This window comes from Diceros bicornis, chromosome 17 (assembly GCF_020826845.1).
Source record: "Diceros bicornis minor isolate mBicDic1 chromosome 17, mDicBic1.mat.cur, whole genome shotgun sequence".
Classification (NCBI taxonomy): domain Eukaryota; kingdom Metazoa; phylum Chordata; class Mammalia; order Perissodactyla; family Rhinocerotidae; genus Diceros; species Diceros bicornis.
This window is the reverse complement of record NC_080756.1, coordinates 51609594-51634126: the sequence shown is the minus strand read 5'-3', so window position 1 is coordinate 51634126 and position 24533 is coordinate 51609594. Positions and strand designations below refer to the sequence as shown.

The following is a 24533-nucleotide window of genomic DNA, read 5'->3' as shown; positions in this document are numbered from 1 at the left end:
CCTGAGATTGTTAAGTCCTCATTTTCAATACTTTCAAAGATAGGACAAAAAAAACTAATTTGAAAATATGAATGGAATTATTCAACTTACTGAGGATAGAAATAACAGTTCTAGATATTGTTATTTGCAATTTACATATGATTTATTTTAATAAATAGCAAAAGATTAAGAAATGTATAATATGTACCTGGGTATATATTTTAAAAATTAATAAAGATAAAGAATTAAAAATAATTCTACAACACCAAGAGTGAAGCCTCAGGCAAACTATGGACTTTAGGTGATTGTGCTGCATTAATGTGGATTCATCCTAGGTAACAAATGTCCATTCTGGTGAGTCATGTTGATAATGAGGCAGGCTATGTATGTGTGGGGACTGGGGGTATATAGACATATTTGTAACTTTCTCTTTATTCTGTTGTGAACCTAAAACTGCTCCAAAAAATAATACCTTGAAAAAATAACTCTAAGAAAATAATTTATGGCTTTTGAAGAAACTACAAATATGTTCTTTATAGATGGTGAGAGTAGCATTATATCACATTTAGGTAAGCTAAAATGCCGAGTGCTTACAAACATATATTTTTTTTTCCAAACAAGATGCAGGAGAAAGTGTATTTTTTCGAAAATTAAAAAATGCACAATTTTTGTCCCTTTCTGATGATATTGAGAACCTGAAATACAGAGAATAATATATCATTAATATTGGTAATATATAACTTCATATTTTGATGAATAAACAATATATTTAGACTAGCGGTTATATACCTAATTCTGAATATTTCCCGTATATTTTTCTATAGAAACACTTAAATAAATGTGTTTATATATTGTTCATCTATTTCTTTTTTTCTTTCTAAGATTACTTCCTTCAAGGCATAAAATATAAAAATTCTCAAGAAACTTACAGTTTAGACGAGAAAGTTGAGCCGTTTGGCCACATCCATAAATCACTATTGGTTCTATGGGAGACTCTAGTCCATGAGAAAACATTTAAGAAGTTCAAAAAATTCTATGAGAAACAAAATTTGATGAGACGCCACAAAAGAGCTTTTATACTAATTTGAATTTTGTAATAACAAAGTTAATTCTTTTTCATTTATACAGTCTTTCAATATATAATATAATGTTAAACAATGGACATATCAGGAAAATGTATTAGTATGACTAAGTGCAGAGGATAAACTGACAAAGACACAATTTCAGGGCTCTGAGAATTGATCAAAGATTAATAATAATTTGTGAAGTATTTATTATTGGAAAAACTGTTAGAGATTCAAGTAAGAGTGAAGCAAATTTGTAGCCTTCTTGCCTAGGACTACTCCCATGCCTGCTCTCTTCTCCAACCCAGCTCACTGAGCAAGAAGAATTGTAGTTTTTACAGTTTCAGTAAGAATAAAAACAATTAGTGGTGCTGTCACCACAGAGGCAGACTTGATTAGCAGAGGGGAATGGGTCACTAAATAGCCCAGTACTTTTCAGCTCAAAGTGCTGAATTTGCTGAGTAATGAATGAGGGAAACCCATACTTTTTCTTGTCCAAGGTTGTGATCTCCTTTGTGTCACACGCAGTGCCAACTATAAATATAATGAGAAGGTACTAAAATTGAGAGTACAATAGAAGAGATGACATAAGCTCTACGCATTCTTGCATGATGCAAAAATGTGTACATGTGTAGAAGAGATCAAGATGATCCAGTAAAAAGTAAAAACCAAAGTAGACTTGAGAACTGATTGCAAAGTTATGAGCACTCCCCAAAACACACACACAGATACCCACACACACATCAATTGACAGAGCGTGGAAGCCAAACTGACTCGTGATATTTCAATATAGCCTTTTGAAAAATCATTGCTTGGCAACTAAGCTATCCAATCACAAGGGCAATCCCTAGGAAGCCTGGCTAAAAAGTAGAAATAAACAATAAGAATTGGAAAAAACCTGAGCAGAAATATCACAGGCACACATTAGAGAAGAAGGAGCTGCAGTAAAAGGTTATGCATGTTACAAAAAATAATAAATCTAAGAAAAAATACAATTTATGTTTACTATAGAATATTATCAAAAATGTCTCCTTAAAAAATGGAAAACTTGCAAAGAAACTGAATATTGTCTGTCATAATCAAGGAGAAAAATCAGATAATAAAATCTTTTATTGGGATAAGATGTTAGATTTATTAGACAAAATATTTAAAATAATTTTTATAAATATATGGAAATTATATAGAAAACTAAATAAAAATATGGTGGCAGTGACAAAACAAGTAGTAAATATCACTAGGGAAATAAAAACTATATGAATGAAACAAATAGAAATTCTGAGTTGAAAAATACGCTACCTGAAATGAAAAATTTACTAAGTTGATTCTACAGAAAATTTGAGATGCAGAAAAAAGAGTTGATGAAATTGGAGATGGAGTAATAGAAATTATTTATCCCAGAGGATGATAGAGAAAAATTAACACAGTTCATAGACCTTTGAATCAGTATCAAGAAAAACAATATAGATGAAACATAGTCTGAGAAGAAGAAGACAGACAGAAAGGGACAGAAAAGCTATTCTAAGACTCAATGAATGAACAACTTTTTAATTTTGATTTTAAAAATATTTATAGACCCAAGGAGCTCAGCAAATACTAATAGACTCAGCACATTGAAATCCACATCTGAAAACGTCAGAACCAAAGGAATGAAGAACTTTGAAAGACAAAAACAAAAATAATTTTGATAGAACAAGCAGAAGTATTAGGTAATTATCAAGTCAGCGTGAAAATCAGGGAATGAGTGAGATATCTCTCACCTCCAGCAGCACTTAAGCTGCATTACCTCACACAGAATCCACGTTTTTCTGAAATCTGTTCCAGATTGGAGGAGGATGACATTAGCAAAATGGAGGAATAGGAAGCCTCAGCCCCTCATTCCTCTATGGAAACAACTTAACAAATATCCAGAAATGAACCCATGGAAATTTGGTCTAATGATTTTTGACAAGGGTATCAAGACTCTTCAATGGGGAAAGGACAGTATCTTTCATAAATGGTGCTGGGAAAACTGTCTATTCACATGCAAAAGAATGAAGTTGGAAGCTTACGTTACCCCATACACAAAAGTTAACTCAAAATGGATTAAAGATCTAAACATAAGACCTGAAACTCCTAGAAGAAAACATGGGGAGAAAACTAATGACGTTGTATTTGGCAATGATTTCTTGGCAAAAGCAAAAATAGACAAATGGGATTACACCAAACTAAAACCTTATGTGCCTCGAGGGACACAAACAAGAATGAAAAGCCAAGGTAGAGAATAGGAGAAAATATTTGCAAATCATATCTGAAATGGGTTAATATCAAAAATATATAAAGAGCTCCTACAATTCAACAACAAAAAATAAATAATCCAATTAAGAAACGGACAAAGGAATTGAATAGATACTTTTTCAAAGAAGATATGCAAATGGAAAACAAGCATACAAGATGCTCAATATCATTAATTATTACAGAAATGAAAATCAAAACCACAATGAGATATCACCTTATACCCATTAGGATGGCTACTATTAAAAAAAAAAAACACAAAATAACAAGCATTGATGAGAATGTGGAGGAAAAGGAATCCTTGTATACTGTTGGTGAGAATGTAAATTGGTCAGCCATCATAGAAAACAGTTTTCTCAAAAAGTTAAAAATAGAATTACCATATGAATCAGCAATCTTACATGTGGAAATATATCCAAATGAATTGAAAGCAAGATCTTGAAGAGATATTTGTACACACGTGTCAATTGCAGTCAAGAATGTTCAATGTTCAAGATAGCCAAGCGGTGAATGCAACCTAAATGTCCATTAATAGATGAATGGATAAACAAAATGTGATATACACATACAATGTAAGATTATTCAGTCTTCAAAAGGAAGGAAATCCTGTCACATGCTACAACATGGATGAAACTCCAGGTCATTATGCTAAGGGAAATAAGCCAGTCACCGAGAAAAGTGTGTAATTCCAGTTGTTTGAGGTTTCTAAAATAGTACTACTCATAAAAACAGAAGGTAGAATGGCAATTGCTAAGGGTTGGGAGGTTGGGGGGACAAGGAGATTTATTGTTCAATGGGCATAGAGTTGCAGTTTTAGATGGTGACAAAGTTCTAGACATCTGTTCCACAACAATGTGAATATATTCAACAATATTAAACTGTACATTTGATCACTTCGTAGTGTAAACAATGTCAAATATAATGTTTTACAGTTGAAACTTACATAAAAAAGATACTCAACTAAAACAAATTGGTTAAGATGCATGATATAGTTAAAAAGTAATGAATAAGATGTAAGATATTGTATGATTCTTGTATGACTTTCTGGAAAGGCAAAACCATGGAGACAGTAAAAAGTCAGTGGTTGCCAAAATTTAGCAAGGAGGAAAGGATTAATAGAGAGACCTTGGAAGATTTTTAGGACAGTAAAATTATTCTGTATAATTCTATAATGGCAGATACATGTCATTATACATTTGTCCAAATTCATAAAATGTACAAGATCAAAAGTAAACCTTAATGCAAACTATGGTCTTGGATGATAAAGATGTGTCATTGCAGGTTCATCACCTGTAACAAATGTACCACTCTGATGGGAGATATTGATAATGGGAGAGACTATGTATGTGTTGTCCCTGGGGGTATTTATGAAATCTCTGTACCTGTCCCAATTTTGTTTTGTAAACCTAAGAATGCTCTCAGGAAATAAAGTCTATTTTTAAAAAAAGTGGGTAATGTGGTAAATTTTATGTTATGTGTTTTTGAAATCAGTAGTGGGAAAGCTGCTAATTATATATAAGAAAATAATAACATGATTATTAGGTGAGTTCTCATCAAAATTGAAGAATAAAAGGCAGGGAATTACGTGTCCAAAGAACTAAAAGTACTGAATAAAAAAAAACAAAAACTCCTTGAATCAAGAATTCTAAATTCAGCAAAACAGTCCTTCAAAAAAAGAAGGAACAATAAGATCTTACACCACACAAAAACACTGAGAGAATTTATTAACAGAACTGCCTTCCAAAATATTCTTCAGCTAAAAATAAATGACACTAGATGGTAACTCACATCGACAAGAAGGAATGAAGAACAAAGAAATGGCAAATATACGGGTAAATAAGAGTCTCTGTGTATATGTGTTCTTCTCTTAATTTTTAAAAAAATAAGATTATTTAAAGCAATAATTATAACACTCTATGGTTAAGGCGATCTCATATATGGGTGAAACCCTGTATTGCTAAGTCGGCACCTTGGGGGAGGAAAGAAAACTGTATTTTTTAGCATTTGTTGATTTCTCTGATGCAAGGACACCTAGAATAGCTCATTTCAAGTCACAAATGTGAAATCATGAATGCAGTGCTGGAAAGGATGTGCTTAATTGGTGTTCACAAACCAGTGCTAGCTGTCTTCAGTACAAGTAATTGTAGAAGTGATATTCAGACCACAAAGGAGGGGGAGAGGAAGTGGAGCTATGATGGTGTTTCTATATTTTACTGGAATTTAGTAAGAATTAAATTCAAGTAGATAGTAATCAGTTAAAGAAAGATTTGTAATATTTACAACTACAAAAAACAGTTTAAAAAATACAGCCAAACCATCAACAGAGGAATTAAAATGGAAGACTAAGATAACGTGTGTTTAACACAAAAGATGTCAGGAGAAGTGGAAGAAAAGATCAAAAGACATAGACATAGAACAAATAGCAAACGAGAAACCTAAATCCGACTATATCAATTATTACATTAAATGTGAATGAATAAACACTCCAATCAAAAATAGAAATTGTCGTACTGAATAAAAAAGTAAGACCAATCTATATGCTCTCTACACACACTTTAGATTTAGAAGGAAGATAGGTGAAAGTAAAAAGATGGAAAAAGATACACCCTATAAATACCAACCATAGTGAGCAGAAGTGGGTGTTGTAATATCAGACAAAATAGCTGTCAAAATAAATATTAACAGAAAAAAAAGAAACATTTTAAAATGTTAAAGCTGTTAGTACAAGAGGAATATAAAACAATTTAAACATATATTCACCTAGCAACAGAACCCTGAAGTACATGAAGTGAACTATCAGAACTAAAAGGAGAAATAAAATATCAATAATTGTTGTTGGGGATTTAAAGCCTCTTCCCTTGGTATTTGATAGAACAGCTAGTCAGAAAATCAGTAAGACTATGGAAGACTGTAAAAACACTATGAACCACCTTGATATAACTGGCATTTATAGGAAGTATTCTAGTTCATAAATAGGTATCAACAATTTTAAAAGGTTGAAATAATTCAAAGTATATTCTCTGAAGACAAAGCAATAAATTGGAAATTCACAAAAGAAAGAATTATGGGAAATTCCGACACATTTGTAAAGTAATACACTTTTGGAAAACTTATATTTCAAAGATGAAAGCCAAAGCAAAATTAGAAAACGCCTTATAATAAATGAGAAATTGTAAAAAATTTTAGGGTGTACCAAAGTAGTGCTTAGAGCAAATTCATATCTTTGTCATATTTTCAAAAGGAAGAATGTTCTACAATGAATGATCTGAGCAGCTTCCCTCTCAAGAAACTATAAAAACAAGACTCAAAGTTATAGAAGGAAGAAATGATAAACATATATTTAGTTGAAAGTTTATGCTGAAATCTGTATACCAGAATAACTCGTGGCAGCCCCAAATGGAGCACTACCCAAATATCCATGAGCCTCAGCAATAGAATAGATAAATACGTTGTAGTATAATCAGATAATGGAACAGCAAGGAGGTATTGACCATTTACAACTTCCTACAACAATATGGATGAATCTCACAAGTTGAGCTTTACCTGAAAAAGCCATAATAAAGAATACATACTGTATGATTCCATTTCTATAAAGTATTTTTTAATGCAGAAAAGAATACGAGAGGGTCATTTCGTAGTGCAGGTAAATTTCAATTTCTCATTCTGGTGATGGTTACCCTTGATGAAAATTCTGTAAGCTGTTGAGTAGAGTATGTGCATCCATCTATGTGTATATTAGACCTCAATAAAATTATCATAATATTATGAAAATATGAAAATATATTTTAAAATAGGCATAAAGTGGAAGACATTCTAACAAATAAGACTTGTGAAAACTAGAACAAAAAGAAATACAAATACTAGAATTGTCTTACAACTTCTATTAGAATTTTATCAGTAATTCAAAAAACTTTCCACACTCAGTTGCAGATAATTTTGATATTGATGTAAGCAATATATACAAAAAAAATATAATGCCAATCTTATAAAATCTCTTGTAGTGTAGAAGAAAGAGAAAACACTTGCCACAAGATGAATGAGGCTAATAAAATATGTTATGTGTATTTTTGATGAGAATATCATAAAAAAGGGAAATTACATGTCAATGGCAATCATAAATAGATATAAAGATTTCAGTGATTATAAAAACAATGGAATATGACAGAAGTAGATTTAGTGAAGCAATTCTGTGTTGGATTTACATTTCAAACTCCAAAATATTAATCCATCACATTAACCAAGTAAACAAGATAAAATGAAGTGATCACTCTGATGCAGAAGGCATTGATAAAATTAAGATTCATGCTTGTAAAAAAAAAATAAAGCAAAACAATCTTCAAAAAGATAGAAATAATTAGGAAACATCCATACAAAGTCCTAGAACAGAAAAGACAACTTTGAAAAAGAACTAATGTAACTAATATAAACTTACTGTAAAAAAAAAAAAAGAGTGCTTAAATTATAGATTTGGCATGAAAATTGATAACTAGGTCAATGAAACAGATTAAAAAGTGCAAAACTATACCCACACATATATGGAATACAGATTTCAGCAAAGATGCAGACTGATTAAGTGGAGAAAGTATAGTCTTGTCAAGAAATGTTGTGGAAAGAATTGGCTATCATATGCAAAATAATACTAATATAATAATAGTTATTATTTTATCCATACCTCACACTATATAGAAAAATAAGCTCAAAATTGCTCACAAACCTAAGTTTAAACTAGAAAACTTCAAGAAGATAAATTATCTATATAAAGCAGATTAGAGCATATATATGTGTATATATAACTTTATATATACACATATATTTACGTATATATATATAAAGTTATTTATGGAGAAAAGATCACCTTTGCTCTAAATAATGCTTCATGATTTAGATAATGATGTAGAAAAGTATAAACTTCACTTCCACCTCCCAGCATCACAAAAAATACATTCTCGGTGGATTATAGACCTAAATGTAAAAGTTTAAAAATAAAAAGATATAACTTAGAAAGTAATGTAGATTATCTTCATGACTTTTGACTAATTTCTGAAATAGGTCCAAAATAATCATTCACACTCAAAATGATAAATTGGACTCTGATAATATGAATAACTTCTGGTCCTTAGATGACTCCAATATGAGAGTAAAAATGTAAGTCAGAGTCAAAACACCAATTTGCAGCTTATAAAATCCTAAATGGTCTCATATCCAAAAAGGAGCAACAACTTCTAGGAAGGAGAAAGACAGACACCACATAGGAGAAATGGGCAAGAGACACAAACAGTCGTTTCTCATTCTCACAAAAAAGAATATTCTAATGATGAAGAGCTCAGAAAAATGTGTTCAATCTAATAGTAATCAGGAAAACGTCTACTAATGTAATAATGATACTGTTATACAACAATCAGAATTATTAAAACTTCCTGATAGCACTAAGTATTGGTTCAAGGTACTATTCATTAAAATGTGTATTTACACAATAAACTAAAAAGAGGTTATGATAATATAGTAAATTTGACATACACTTATATTTATGACCTTGCAATTTCATTCTGATGCACAGAAGACAGTATACTATAATTATACAGAAATACAATTATAATTACATTTATAAATTATTATTATATTGTTATAAATACAATATTTATATTGTATAGAAATAAATTATTAAATAGGATATATTTATATATATTATGATTTTACCAAAATTTCATAATCATATAATACAGAAGCGAAACTTAACAAACTACAGATAAATGTAATAATATGATAATATCATATAGAGTAAAAGACACATTAAAAATGTACACTGAAAGTTCCATTTATATAAAGTTTAAAAATAAGCAAAGATAATTTATAATATTAAATATGAAAAATCAGAATAGTGGTTAAGTGAGGAGGCAGGAGAAGCGATGAGAGTACACTCAGGGGTGGGCTGCTGTGGGTCTGAAACTTCTATTTCATGACATGATTTGTAATTGCATCTGTTTTTTCACTTGCAATCAACCTGCACAAACGTGTTATGTTCAGTTTCCTTGATGTATGGTAAAATTAAACAGGCAAGTTTATTTTAGAAAAGAAAAAGCATTTATAGAAAGATGGTTTTCTCTGAAAAACAAGAACTGGAAATTATCAAATGTGCATTAGTGATATAAAAATATAAATAAAATATTATAAAATCAAACAGTGGAACAGTAAGAGACTTTAAAATAAAGACTACAAATATGTACAAAAATATGGATGATTTTCACAAATATTGACTGAAATAGCTTTTAATAAAATGTTGGAAACATTTAAAATCTTACCAGTTCTTCTTCATTATCTATGTAAAGCAGGTTAGAGTTCTTAGAAGCACAGGCCATCAAACTCTCATTCCATGTTTTTCTCTCAGTACTAATGTAATAGCAGTTGTTGGAATATGTTAACCACTCCTTTGGACAACGACCACAATGATATGCTGAAGAAAGATTATGAATTGTTATCCAAAAACAATTTGAATTTTAAAAAGTGAAAATTAACCTACATATTTGCATAGGTAGAAACATATGTGTACATAACATATCTATGCGTCCTCACAAGCTGCTACATATAAAGCAAAACACACACACACACATACACACACACACGTACAGAGAAGAGTCAGCCTCTCAACCCCTAATTTATATGCTCATATAAAGAAACACACAAACAAAAATATTCACTCTATATTGTCTTGAAACTCAACGAACAAAACCACTTTTTTTAGAATAGAAAAATTATTTATCTCACATCAGTAGAAAATTTGGGCCAATTAGCAACAATGGGTATGGTGATTTTAAATGAATTTCCTTCATATTGCTGCACAAAAAGGAAGACTGTGTGATAATTATTATATGTGAATATGTATTACCCAATTTTGTAATTCATTGTCCTCCAAAAAGTCTATTATCATTTTTAACTAGCCTAAGATATAGACAATGTAAAAAGTATACTAATATCGGAACTTTGAAAATCATTATATACCTTTCTGTTTCCTTGTTACCAGGGATGAATTGTTCCACTCCAGGATTACAGCAGCTAGAAAAATCAAGTAATTTTTATACAAAATAATATTGATCTAAATAAATAAAAATAATTTTAGTTTCTTACTTTGAAATTTTGCATATTGTTTAGAATTAGAATAATCTGGAAAAATATGATTTTACCAAAAATATAATAAAGTAGTGAATTTTGGGGGAAAAATATTTCAAAGCCTAAAGAACCAAACATCACAATGTCTTACAGTATTTGGTTTAACCAATCTCAAAAATTAATTTGTATTCCTCAACAAGGTCTGTCAGTCTCCTAAAGCAAGTCTTTGAGTTATGAAATCAGGATATATGTGTATATATATATAAAATATTATCTACAATCATTCTGTTATTTATACTTTTTTTAAATTCAGAATAAGCACTTCACAATTAGTCTAAATGCATACATTAAAATGAGAGTTCTATTCCATAATATTAGAAATGTATAGAGGCACTGATATTCATTAAAATTAAAAGTTCCCTTATAATCTTTCAAAAATTTACTTACAGGGAATAACAACTGTCATTGTTACCACAGTGGACAGCAGAACAAGGCAGATTATTCCCAGAATCCCAGCAACGAGCTTCCATGTAGATGACGGTAAATCTGCAGGGAAACAGAGAAATGGAAACGCTGAGAAAGGGAGATGGAGACAATTGTTTAGACAGTTTACACATAAGAGAACCCACATTCACAGTGGAATCATATACATAAACTAGGGCACCCAAACCCACATCTATCATTGTAACCTTTCTCTGAGAATATACTATTGCATTTTAAGTAAATATAATGCTCTCTGAGTTGTCGGTCCAAGTCTACAAATTTTAATAATGCCTGAATAAAATTAGTCCTCAGATTTCATGTTAGAATACCATATTCCAACTTCAAGCTCTGATCTTCACAAATGAAAAATAGGTGAGATTATTCCTTACTCTTTCCCCGCACCTCTGTGCCTCAGCTGCACTTCCTAGAACAGTGATACTGTTTGTGTGTCTATTAAATGTTTTACCTTTGCTGTGGTGGTGCCTGTCATTCCCTTGAAGATCCTGAGAGGCATTTGGAAGGTTTAATTCAGCATAGGTCATTTCCTCCTCAATTACTGAAATGGAGCTTTTAGTGCCCTTAGGTTTCATTTGCTGTTTCTTTGAGTCCTTAACCAGATTCAGCTCTGCATAGGTTATGCTTTGATTATTCATCTCTGCAGCTGAGTGATGTCAAGGACTGTGCTCTATGAAAACTGTAGAGTGTTTAATAGATGGTTTATACAACAACAAGATGCCTAGTACAGTCGAATGGGTGGAGTTGAGGTGAGTAATAGTACTGATTTTGCAGTTGAACAATGTAAAAGTGTGGTTCTAATTTTCTTACAGCTTTAAACATGTTTCATGATGGAATAAGTAGTTTTTGAAATGATTTCCTATGTTTGACACAAGATTATTGGTTAGAGAAATGTAAAACGATAAATTAGTGAGGAATAAAGGAGTTCATAAAGAATAATGTCTTTATAATTTTAGTCAGATTCCACAGAAACATTTTAACACTATTAGAATAACTGGGTTCAAATTAAAATGCCATATTGGAAAAAAATGCTGCACCAAGTTTTATGACAATTTTAAAATCCATTCATGGTTGAAAATGAGTGTTCTCAAGTTGGGGGAATAGTAGTGTTAGCATTTATAGTAATTTCCTACGCTAAATTAGTTTGATTTAGAAACTTACATTTACTTATTAAAGGGGATGAAGTGTTATCAAATGATCATTTACTTTGAATGATTGTGGAGATCTGAAAAATCATTAAAGATTTAAAGAAATATTTTTATGTTGAAAAGTCTTATATGACAGACTAAACTTATTCAAAACCTAATAAATAATGAAAACAAAACAATTAAAAAATTTTTAAAAATACTTATTTAACACAAGTCATGGGAAATTGATTCAATGGCAAAGATGTGAAACCATAAAATGATAAATAGGAGTGTAGATAATTTATGGAAGAACACTTTTGTTTCAAATTTCCAGAAAGATCCTATGGCTGTCTAAGTCAGTGAGTGTAGCTTTAGTTGTGCAACCAATTGTAATAAATCCGATAATATAATTTATTAATTCAGTCAGTGAGCTCTGCCGTCAGATCTGGAATTAATTCTGGCTTTGAAACTGATAATGTGTGACCTTTAAAAAGTTACTTAGTATCGAACTAGCAACCAAGTTTTACTAATCTAAAGCGAGAGTAAAAATATGTAATATAGAATGCATGTAAAACACTTAATACTCAATCTGGGCTTTATAAATTCTCCATAATATGTTAGTTATTTTAACTATTATTTTAAGACATTTGCCATGTTGTTATTTCCTATTCCTATTAGTTAAACCAGTAAAGTAATTCATTAGGTAGATGTCTCTTTATCAGTATGTTATGTCTTTTTTGCAATGTTTTCTTCAATTTTTTAAAGTTTTTTTGTTTAAAGTTTAAATTAGCATTTTATGAAACCCACCCCAACATGGTTTTTATAAAAATCAAACTACTTTTATTTCATCCAGGTACCTGTATGAGGAGTTACATTTGACCTTCATGATTTGATGAATTCATTTTGAATCAATTTTTAAAGGCTGGGCTAAATACAAAATATATATAATTCTATCTATATTGATTACAAAATCCCAAGTTAACTGTTCATTGTCATGATGGTTTTTGTATTTCACTTTAAATTTTATCATTTTACAAACACAATTATGCATGTGTATGCACTGTAATTCTCCACAGGCAAGAATTTGAATAATTTAAGAACTCCTCCAACATATTTCATCTTTTATGCTTTTTTATACCCTGAGATAAAGATACTAATGTTCCCTTTGATTTGATTGTATATAAATTGTACCTCAGTGGCCTATCTAGCCTTTGTAATCTCCCACTAAAGGAAATGGACTAGCAGACAGGAGAATAGCCACACATATCTTCTGTTGTCCCGAATGTGGTTCATCCTCTAGTGGGAGGTCAGGTTACTCTTGTAAACAAACAATATCTGTGGTCTTCACAGACTGCCCTGTGAAGGCTCAGAGAGATGCGATAGTGGAAAAAGCAGATTTCTGATTAATGTGCCGCAGGAAATTATTACACTTTGGCTATTTTGAAGGCAGTTTTTCTTATCACACACCTCCAAAATATAGGAGACTGGGTTTTGTAGTGTATCATTTGGTTTGTCCGTTGACAAGTGCCTCTGGAATATTGTTTTCATATTTTAAAAGATATAGGAGGACAGACTTGAGCACGTTATGCTAATCTCAATCCCAAACACTGGAAACTTAGGCCTTGTGTAGATGTTTAAGTCTTACTCTCAGACAAGTTGCTAAATTCTGGCATTACATACTTTTTTCCTGTATACCCTTATTACATCAGCTCTATTACCATGGAAAACATTCTAAATTCTAAATGTCTCTGAGAAGGATAAAACAGTAAACAACATTGAACTATATGATTACGCCAGAGATTGAACTATTAAATAACTACTTATTATATTATCATTTATTCATCCTCCAATCATAACTAGTTGTCTGTATTTTAATAGAGATATTTGTTGTAAATGACTAAAGCCCAAGTCTAACTATGTAGATGGTAAAAAAAGGTATTTTTTTTAAATTTCACTTAACCCAAAAATGGAGGGGGGAAAGTAGACTTTTAAAACACAAGCTAAACGATACATGAACATCAAAACAATCAAAACTTTAATTTAAATGACCTAGGTGTAGCAAATGGAATTCTTTTCATCATTCTTCATCTTATATCAAGAAAGGAGCAAATGTTTATCATTCCTAAGGATATTCACTTCTAATGAAGTCTCTAGGAGATTGAGTTCAGACAAACTCAAATTAACTTTCTAAAATTTAGAAAAGTGGTAACTGGATCCAAAGTTATGTCCTCATAATCTGGGCTAATATTTGAGCCTTCTGTAATGATGGTTAAAGTTGGCTTGCTATATGTATATATCTTGTAATTATATTTTATTATATTTTCATAAACTAAATGAATTATTTCCCTTCTATTAGCCACATTATAGAATTATAATGCTCAAGTCATTTATTAATGATGTCAAATAATGTAAAATTCACTAATGTTGTCTTTTTAAATTTTAGGTTCTCATATCTCCTATTCCTATAGTCATCCACTTTGGTGTTTTCAATTAAATAACGTTATATATGTTGTGTCCTTTGGTTACATGTAAAAACATGGGTTTATTCTACTGGCATTTAACGTGAATGAAATGTATGTTCAGACAATATAAAGCCATAATGAAATTACTCAAAATAGTGAGTAGTTAGAATTTACTCCTTATTATATAAATACTATATGTACTTGTGACTATTTCTTATAACAGTAATACCTGATATTTACTTGAGAGACGCATAAATTAGAAGTCAATAACAAGTGAAAATATTATTTTAATATGGTTGCAGTATGTATTCGTTTTCAAAGAATTTTAAAAAAAGGAGAGAATTAATTATCAGTTGACTCTAAAGAAAATATTTAAGGATCTTCTAAAGATGAAACACTTATTCTGAGTCAAAAATTTGGATATGCAGAAAGGAAAGAAGAGTTGAAGAAAAGAAATTATGTGGATATATCCATATGGATATTGAGTGAATAGAATATTAATGATAAGGTTTCACATTTTAAAATATATAGTTGTATTAGAATTCAAGAGAACAAATACTGCGTAAGCATTAAATAAAAGCAGGGGTTTGTTAGGTCTTTTCACTGCTTGAGGGGGTGTAAAAGTACTAGTTTGTAAGACTTTAATGAGTAAAGAAAGTATGCTATAAAATGTTAAGGCACTCATAAAGAATATTTAAAGCATATCAAATTAACAAGTTCTTATAGAGGAAGGTGAAAATAAAAATATTTATTGTGAAAGATAAGAAAACAAAGGAAAAGTAAAATTCAAAGAAGTGGTAGTGTTCATCCCAAATTAAATATTAACTATATTAAACTTAACAATTAATTCCACCTCTATATTTACACACATGAAAAATATATAAATAATACTATATTATATAATAATTATATTAAATATAAATAGAATAATTTTCAATTTAAATTCCAAGAATGTTGACATTTAAAATAACTGTTTTCTGTCTTAATGAGACACTCCTTTAACATAAGCATAAAGAAAGATAAAAGTAAAAAGATGAAAAATACACCACGCAACACAAACCAGTAGAAAACTGCTATAAGTAACGTACTGTCCCAATATAAGACAGGAACCATTGTTGGAAATGATGAAGCATGTTTCATAATAATAGGTTGAATATCAAAACCATTAGGAATGTTTTTTTTGAATCTGTATTTACTCAACAAGTTCAACATAGATTTGAAGAAAGTGAAGAAGTAAACAATCAAAAATGGAGATTTAAACAATTCTCTCTCACTGCTTATCAAACAAGCAGATATATCAGTAAGGCTATAGAAAGATTTAAACTAGACAATTAACCAATACATATATACACACAAACACACTATACTAACATAGAATACTCATTTTAAGTTCACAGGGAAATTTTCCTAAAATACACTATATACTCATATTTCCAGGTATATTAATATAAAATATATAGAACGGTGGTGTCACTGCAGTAACTGCTAGACTAGTTTGACAAGTGGGTACTTGAAATTTGGATATTCAATTTTAATTTTTAATTAAAAACAAAATTTTAAAATTGTTTCTCAGTCACACTAGCCACATTTAAACAGAGAGGTACCACGTTTCCAGCTTCACAAAAAATTCTCTAACTACAGTTTATCAAAAATAGATATTAATAATCAAAAATTTGAAAATATTTATATGGTTTTAAATTCAGTAATCAATTTATAAATAACATATGGGCCAAAGAAATGATCACAATGAACAGTCACAATTTGTATATGAATTATAAGGAAAATATAACAGCAAAATTCTGTCTTGTGAAATATTGATTGCATTAAATGCATATCTTACAAAAGAGAAAAAAAAACAGAAATTGGAGCATGCATCACAAGAAACTAAAAATGGAAATACTAAAATTAGGTTAAATTAAATCCAAATGAAGTAGAAGGAAGTAAACAATAAATAGTAAAAAATCAAAACAATGAACAAAATTACAGTAGAGAGGATCAACGAGGCCAAGGTTATTCTCACTGAAAACACTTAATAAAATTGACAAAAGACTGTTGAAGAAAAAAATTGAAACAAATCTTTTAATTCTACATTATACAAAGGAAGACCATTATGGTTTTTACATATATTAAACAGATAATAAAGCCACAATATGAATACATCTTAATATCTATATGAAATAGAAAAGTCCCAGAAAATGCAAATTACCAAAATGCAGTACAACAAAGAGAAACCTAGGTAAACCTAACATACACTAAAGAAATTGAGTCCATTATATAAACCTTTGTACCAAAAAACTCTACAAGCTGAAATGCTATCAGCAGTGAATAATAATACTTGAAAATATAACAATACTCTTACACAAAGGCTTCCAGGTAATAGAAAAAGAAGAATGCTTCCCAATATAGCCTTAATAACAAAACCGGTCAAGTATGCAACATAGATGAAAATACAGTCTAGTCTCTTTGTGATTATGGATGAGGAAAAACTACTTAATCTAAATATAATATGCACAGATTTTTTAAAAAGGACAATACAGAATGATTATTGTGGTTTTACTTCCGAAATGCAAGATTGGTTTAAAAATTGAGAAATAAAGTAATTTACTTCATAAACATTACACTGAGAAAACATTTATCATTCAATTTGATGCAAAAATAATAAAAGGGCGACAAGGATTAGTTATAAAATCTATTATAAAAATAGGAATATTATGGAATTACTTTAATATGAGAAAGGTATGATTTTAAAAAACCTTAAAACAAACCTCATTCTTAAGGATGAAATATTGAAATCTTTTCCCCTAAAATAGGGAAGGATACATATAGAATCTTTTACCATACCTTCTATTCAACACTGGAAATAAAACCCTAGCCTGTAAAAACAAGTCAGGAAAAAAAGTAATTGCACCTGGACAGAAGAAACAAAAGTGTGATTATTTACAGATGAAATAGTTGTTTATACAAAAAATCCAGAAGAATATATATTTGAAATGATAGAATTAATACATAAAATCAGTGAAGTCGTTGGATATAAGATCAACATGTAACCCTCGAATGTATTTTTGTTTAAAGCAGCAAAAATTACTAAAGGAAATTTAGAAATAATGATGTCGTTTATAAAAGCATGACTGTGAAATATCCATATTTCTGTAAGACCTCAATATGGGAAAAGACAAAATATAATAGAGAAATTAAAGAAAACCCAATACATGGGAGGATAAAGCATGATATTGATGGGAAGAGTCAATATTGTAAAGGTGACTAATCTTTACATCTTACTTTAAAGATTAAATACAAAAAAATAAAAAATAAAAAATAAATAAATAACAAAAAAGATTAAATGCAGTCCTAAATATTATCCCAGGATTGCATGAAAAGCTTTATTAAGGTATAATTTTCACAACATAACATCTATCCAGAGTGTATACATCAGTGATTTGTAGTATATTCACAGAGTTCATAACCATCACTACTGTCAAAATTTAGGAAGTTATCATCACTCCAAAAAGAAACACTGTACTGAGTAGCGGTCTTTTCCTATTCCCCCTCCACTCAGTCCTTGGCAATCACGAATCCACCTTCTGTCTCTTACGGGTTTGCCTATTCTTGATATTTCATATAAACGGACTCACATAACATGTACTCTTTTAAAAAGGTTGAATGCCGCAAATATAATGTTGAGCAAAAAAAGCCAGACACAAAAGTAATGGTATCTGTACTTTTTGGTGTGTATATTATATCTCAATAATTGTTTTTGAAAAAAAATTCATTAGAACAAATAATATAATCCGTTTTAAGACTTATACAATTATAACATTATTTCTGTTTTATGAAATAGAATGTTATCCGACAGAATCCAAATTCAAATACTTCCATTCTAAAGCTCATACTTGCCATTATATCTATTTAGAGATCCACAACTCTCCGCTTTGAGGCCAGATGAGTACAGTATAGCACGGTTATGTTTACCAGAAGATGATTCTGTTACCCTGTAATGGAAAAATGCATAATTCTGTTGTTATATTGTATGGCGGCAATACATGAAACAATAGCATTTTCCATGTAACTGTAATAAATAATATGTTGAAAACAGGTAATGACATTTTTCATATAATGTTAGTAAGAGTTGGTTATTAGGAATACTGAATAGTCATTTTTTAATATCTATATCAACACTTCGTAAACTTGCAACACCTTGCTACATGTCTATAATTCAACTGAAACAAATGTGTTAATATTATTCTGAATTTTTCATTTTTATATTTTCCTCTTCTATATAACATTATTTAAAAAATCTTACTTTGGTTTAGAAGTTGAGCCATTTATTTACATCCATGAATGATCACTGCTATTACAAGAGACTCCAATCCAGGATAGAAGTGATAGGGAATTCAGACATCTCTACCCCAAAATGAAGAATTTGCATTTAAATAATCAGTAAGAAAGCTTTCATCATTTTAAAAAATGCAAGTAGTATATTCTTTCATAGGACCCTGAATTTTCAGAATGAAATGAGTGTTAGATTCTAATCTAACATTAGAGATATATTGAATTGGAAACCACATTTTCAACAGTGTCAAAAACTTTCACCAATGTTTGTTGTATTGGTTAAAAGTCACTCAAATATTTACACTTACTATTTCATTCTTCTTCTTAGGTTAATAAGGAAAATTCTGATGCATGTAATTTAATAGTTACCCATTTGGACAAAACTAACATAGCAAGGCTTTGAATAGGTTTCCAGATATAGTTATAATCATTTCTTCAGATACTGTGGCTAAATCAAAGTATTTTTTCTACTGTGTTTCTCAGAGTTTGGGTTTTCCAAAGAAATTAAGGGATTACCATTGAGGAAATAAAAGACATGGAAGCCAAAAATTTGATTTTCTGGCTCCTACACCATTCTTTAAGTAGGTAAGCCCCAAACCAGTTTCTATATTGGTGGAATCCAGTGGTCAAGATAAGGTGTCATAGACTCAATTCTCTCGGCTATTCTCTGCTAAGTACTACTATAAATTCTGGAATGAATGAGAGATACAAGTAAAGAAAAAATCCAAAAGATGGAAAAAGAAAGGCAAAATGGTTTGGGACCCTAGTGTTAGGAGACAAGAGTGACAGAGCATCTTATATCCCCCATCAACAGAAGAAAGTGACCTAGGCTGCTGCATCCCAATACCCAACCCAGCTAGCAATAGGAGGTGGCTGAAAGAAGCCATTCCTCCTCTGTGTTGAAAGGAATCTGTCAGTCAACACCAGGCAAGCCTTACAAGGGTGATCCATCAGGAAACCTGCTAACAATCAGAAGCTTTTTCTCCCCCACCAAGAGACACCAGGGTGTGTGAGTGTGTGCAGAGGCGGGAGGTGGAACCAGCAAAGGGGGTCCTCTGAATAAAACTACTCGACCCAGGAAGCATCTTTGTTCCAGAGAACGTGACACTCATGTCCCCAACCAGAGACATCAGATAGAATGGATTTTAAAATGTTACATTCACATAATTGAGCAGTGAAAATTAACAAACCAAGATAGATGCAATAATATGGATGAATTGCAAAAATATAATATGGGAGTGAAAAGAGATAGGAAGAAAAATGCACACTGTATGATTCCATTAATATGCAGTTCAAAAATAAGCACTGATTATTTATAATATTAAAAACCAGAATAGCAGTTGAGCAGTGAGTTGAGGAGAAATGAGGAGAGGACACCCAGGGGTGGGGCTGCTGAGGCCTGGAAACTCCTATTCTGTGAATGGATTTGTAATTACATGGTTCTATTCATTTGTGAGCAACCTGCACAATCGTGATATGTTGAGTTCCTGGTTGTGTGGTAAAATTAAATAGCAAAGTTTATTTTAGAAAAAAAGCATTAACAGAAACATGGTTTTCTATGAAAAGCAAGAGCTGGATATTATCAATGGTCATTAGTGGTATAAAGATATAAATAAAATACCATAAGGTCAAACATTGGAATAGTAACAGACTTTAAATAAACTACAAATATGTACAAAAATATGTATGAATTCTACAAATATAATATTGACTGAAATAAGCCTTTAATAAAACGTATGAAACACTTAGTATCTTACCATTTCTTCTTCACTCTCTATATAAAGCACGTTAGAATTCTTAGAAGCAAAAGCCATCAAACTCTCATTCCATGCTTTTCTTTCAATACTAATGTAATAGCAGTTATTGGAATATGTTAACCACTCCTTCGAACAATGACAATGTTAATATACACTAACAAAAGATTATGAATTATTATCCCCCAAAGATTTGAATTTAAAAAATTGAAATTAATTTACACATTTGCATAGATAGAAACATATATGTTTATAACATAGCTATGCACCCTCACGGGCTGGTACATATAAAGCAAACACACTCATAGACCTTTACAGAGAAGGGTCAGCCTTTCATCACCTAATTTATGTGCCCGTAGAAAGCAAACACACAAACAAAAATATCCACTCTATACATGTCCTGAAAGTCAATGAATGAAAGCGCTTTTTTAGAATAGTAATGTTATCTCTTATCGTATTATAGCAGTAGGAAATTGGAGCCAATCAGCAACAATGGGTATGGTGATTTTAAATGAATATTTCTTCATATTGTTGTGTAAGAAGGAGCACTCTCCTACAATCATTACTCATGAACATTTATTACCTGATTTTATAATTTATGTTCTGCCCAAAAATCTAGTATCATTTATGCCTAGCCTAAGATAGAGACAAAATAAAAAGTATACTAACATCAGAACTTTGAAAATTATAATGTACGTTTCTGGATCCTTGTTATCAGCTAGGAATTATTCTGCTCTTGTATTACAGTACCTAGAAAAAATTAAAGTAATCCTTATAAAAAATTAATATTGATCTAAATAAATCATAGTAATTTTAGTTTCTTGGTTTGAAATTTGGGGTATTGTTTAGGATTAGGATAATCTAAAATAAAATTCATTTTACCAAGAAAAGTTAAAGTGATGAAGATTTGGGGGGAAAATATTTCAAAGGCTTAAAGGACCAAACTTCAACATCTCTTAGAGCATTTGGTTTAACTGATCTCAAGAATTAATTTGTTTCTCAATGATGTCTTTCAGTCACCCAAAACATGTCTTTTGAATTAAGAAATCTGAATATATCTATAATACTATCTATAATCATCCTGTTATTTATAATTTTGACAATTTCAGAATAACCATTCCATATTAGTGTAAATGTGCACATTAAGATGAGAGTTTTATTCCATAATATTATGAAATGTTTAGAGGCATTGTTACCTTCTAATCTTTCAAAAATTTATTTACAGGGACTAAAGACTACCATTTTTACTACAATGTACATTAAGACAAGGTAGATGATTCCCAGAATTCCAGCAATGAACTTCCCTTCAGGTGATGGTAAATACGGAGGGAGAAAAATGGAAACCCTGAAGAAGGAGAGATGGAGGCAATTGTTTACAAAGTTTACGTACAAGAGAACCCACATACACAGGGAAACATGTATATAAACTTGGACCCCATATCTACCATTGTAATCTTTCTCACAGAATATACTATTTCATTTTCACTAAATACAATGCTCCATGAGATGTTGGTCAAATAACGCAAAATACAGATAATGTCAGAATAAAATTAGTCTGCAGATTTCATATTAGAATACTGTATTTCAGCTTCAAGCTCTAATTCTCACAAATGAAAAATATGTGAGCTTATTTCCTACTCTTTCCTCACACCTCTGCACCCCAGCTGCACTTCCTAGAACCGTTATACTGTGTGACTATTAAATGCTTTACACATATAGTGTTAGTTCTTGTCATTGTATTGGAGATCCTAAGAAGCATTTTGAAGGTTTAATTCCATGTAAGTTATATCCTGTTCAGTTACTGAAATGGAGCTTTAGTGTCCTTAGGTTTCATTTGCTGTCTTCTTGAGTCCTTAACAAGATTCAGTTCTGCATAGGTTAGTTTTGGTTGTTCATCTCTGCAGCTGAATAATGTCAGATGTTATGCTTTATGAAAACGAAGTAGTTATATGCAGCTCTATGATAATTAAGTAGTTAATAAATGGTTATTATTTATTAACTTATATTAATATAAATATATATTTATATATTATATATAATATAGATATAACATTATATTTATTAACATTAATAAATATAATGACAAGATGCCTGGTATAGTCGAAACGAGTGGAGTGTGAGATGAGAAATAGTACTCATTTTGCAATTGAGCAATGTAAAAGTCTGATTCTAATTTCCTTAGAGCCTTAAATAAGTGTTTCACAATAGAATAAGTAGTTTTAAAAGTGATAGTCTAGGGCCGGCCCTGTGGCTTGGTGGTTAAGTGCGCGTGCTGCAATGCTGGTGGCCCGGGTTCGGATCCCGGGTGCGCATCGAGGCACCGCTTCTCCGTCCATCCTGAGGCTGAGTCCCACATGCAGCAACTAGAAGGATGTGCAGCTATGACATACAACTATCTGCTGGGGCTTTGGAGGGAAAAAATAAAAAATAAATAAAATCTTTAAAAAAAAAAAAGTGATAGTCTATGTTTGATACAATGTTATGAGTTGGAGCACTGAAAAGCAATAAATTAGTAGGGAATGGTGTTCCTGAATAATAACTTCATTGTTAATTCAAAGTCAGGTTCACAGAAATATTTTTTCTTTTCTTTTTTTCTTGCGTTTTGAAGTTTTATTTATGAAAACTGTCTACACTCATAACTTTGAGGATTCTTCAACTACTTTAGTAATTTATAAGTAATATCTATGGTTTCTTTATATTTTCTTTTTTTTCCCTTTTGGTGAGGAAGATTAGCCCTGAGCTAACATTTGTTGGCAATCCTCCTCTTTTTGCTGAGGAAGATTGGCCCTGGCCTAAATCTGTGCCCATCCTCCTCTACTTTATATTTGGGACGCCTGCCACAGCATGGCTTGATAAGCAGTGGATAGATCTCTGCCCAAGATCTGAACCTGCAAACACTGGGCCACCGAAGTGGAGCGCACAAGCCCAACCACTGCACCACTGGTCCGGCCCCCACAATATATCTTCTTTTTTTAGTTAATTAAGTTTTTTATTGAGATCACATTGGTTAATAACATTAAATAAATTTCAGGTGTCCATCATTGTATTTCGACTTTTGTATCGACCGCGTCGTGTTCACCACCAAAAGTTTAGTTGCCATTTGTCAGCTTACACGTGCCCCTTTACCCGTTTTGCCCTCCTCCCACTCCCTTCCCCTCTGGTAACCACCAGTCTGGTCTCTGCAGCTATGTGTTTGTTTATCTTTCACATATCAGTGAAGTAATACAGTAATTGTCTTTCTCTGTAGCTTAGCTTAGCTAAGGTATTTAGCTTAGCGTAATACCCTTAAGCTTCATCCCTGTTGTCACAAATGGCAAGATTTCATCTTTTTTAAGACTAAATACTATTTCATTTATATATGTATATATACCACATCTTCTTTATCCATTCATCCATTGATGGGCACTTAGGTTGCTTCCAGGTCTTGGCTATTGTGAATAATGCTGCAATGAACCTAGGAGTGACTGCGTCTTTTTGAATTAGTGTTTCTGTGTTCTTTGGATAAATACCCGAAAGTAGAATACTGGATCATATGGTAGTTCTATTTTTAGTTTTTTGATGAACCCCCATACTGTTTGCCATAGTGGATGCACCAGTTTACATTCTCAGCAGCAGTATACAAGAGTTCCCTTCTCTCCACATCCTCTCCAACACTTGGTATTTTTTGTCTTTTTAATAATAGCCTTTCTGATTTGATTTTCATTTCCCTAATAATTAGTGATTTGAACATCTTTTCATATGCCTTTTGGCCATCTGTATATCTTCTTTTGAAAAATGTTTGTTCATATCCTCTGTCCATTTTTTTGGTCAGGTTGTTTGTGTTTTTCGTGTTGAACTGTATAAGTTCTTTATATAATTGGATATTGACCCTCTTAATGGATATGTGATTTGCAAATATCTTTTCCCAATCGGTAGCTTGTCTTTTTTTGTTGTTCAGGTTTCCTT

At 31.1% G+C, this 24533-nt stretch overlaps 1 protein-coding gene across 2 annotated transcripts; it reads right to left on the bottom strand.

Moving 5' to 3' along the window:
* Positions 1 to 517: 517 nt before the first annotated feature.
* On the bottom strand, positions 518 to 11591 carry LOC131416339 (NKG2-A/NKG2-B type II integral membrane protein-like). 2 transcript variants are annotated; one of them, XM_058558807.1, is made up of 6 exons: positions 11368 to 11591; positions 10866 to 10964; positions 10311 to 10364; positions 9614 to 9765; positions 909 to 1012; positions 518 to 674 (listed from the first exon to the last, which is right to left on the bottom strand). In XM_058558807.1, exons 1-6 carry the CDS (start codon positions 11552 to 11554, stop codon positions 554 to 556), a joined length of 717 nt encoding a protein of 238 aa, XP_058414790.1. In that variant the 5' UTR covers positions 11555 to 11591; the 3' UTR covers positions 518 to 553. The 2 variants fall into 2 exon arrangements, with proteins under 2 accessions (XP_058414790.1, XP_058414789.1); XM_058558806.1 differs by lacking the exon at positions 10311 to 10364.
* Positions 11592 to 24533: the final 12942 nt, after the last annotated feature.

What these genes read in the sequence shown, in the direction of transcription:
- LOC131416339 (XM_058558807.1), bottom strand. Translation starts at nt 11,554, where the DNA reads ATGAATAATCAAAGCATAACCTATGCAGAGCTGAATCTGGTTAAGGAC. An exon ending in AATGACAGTTGTTATTCCCT is followed by an intron (nt 10,365 to 10,865) that starts GTAAGTAAATTT and finishes TGATTTTTCTAG; the next exon opens with CTGCTGTAATCCTGGAGTGG. An exon ending in TAGATAATGAAGAAGAACTG is followed by an intron (nt 1,013 to 9,613) that starts GTAAGATTTTAA and finishes TGTTTCTCATAG; the next exon opens with AATTTTTTGAACTTCTTAAA.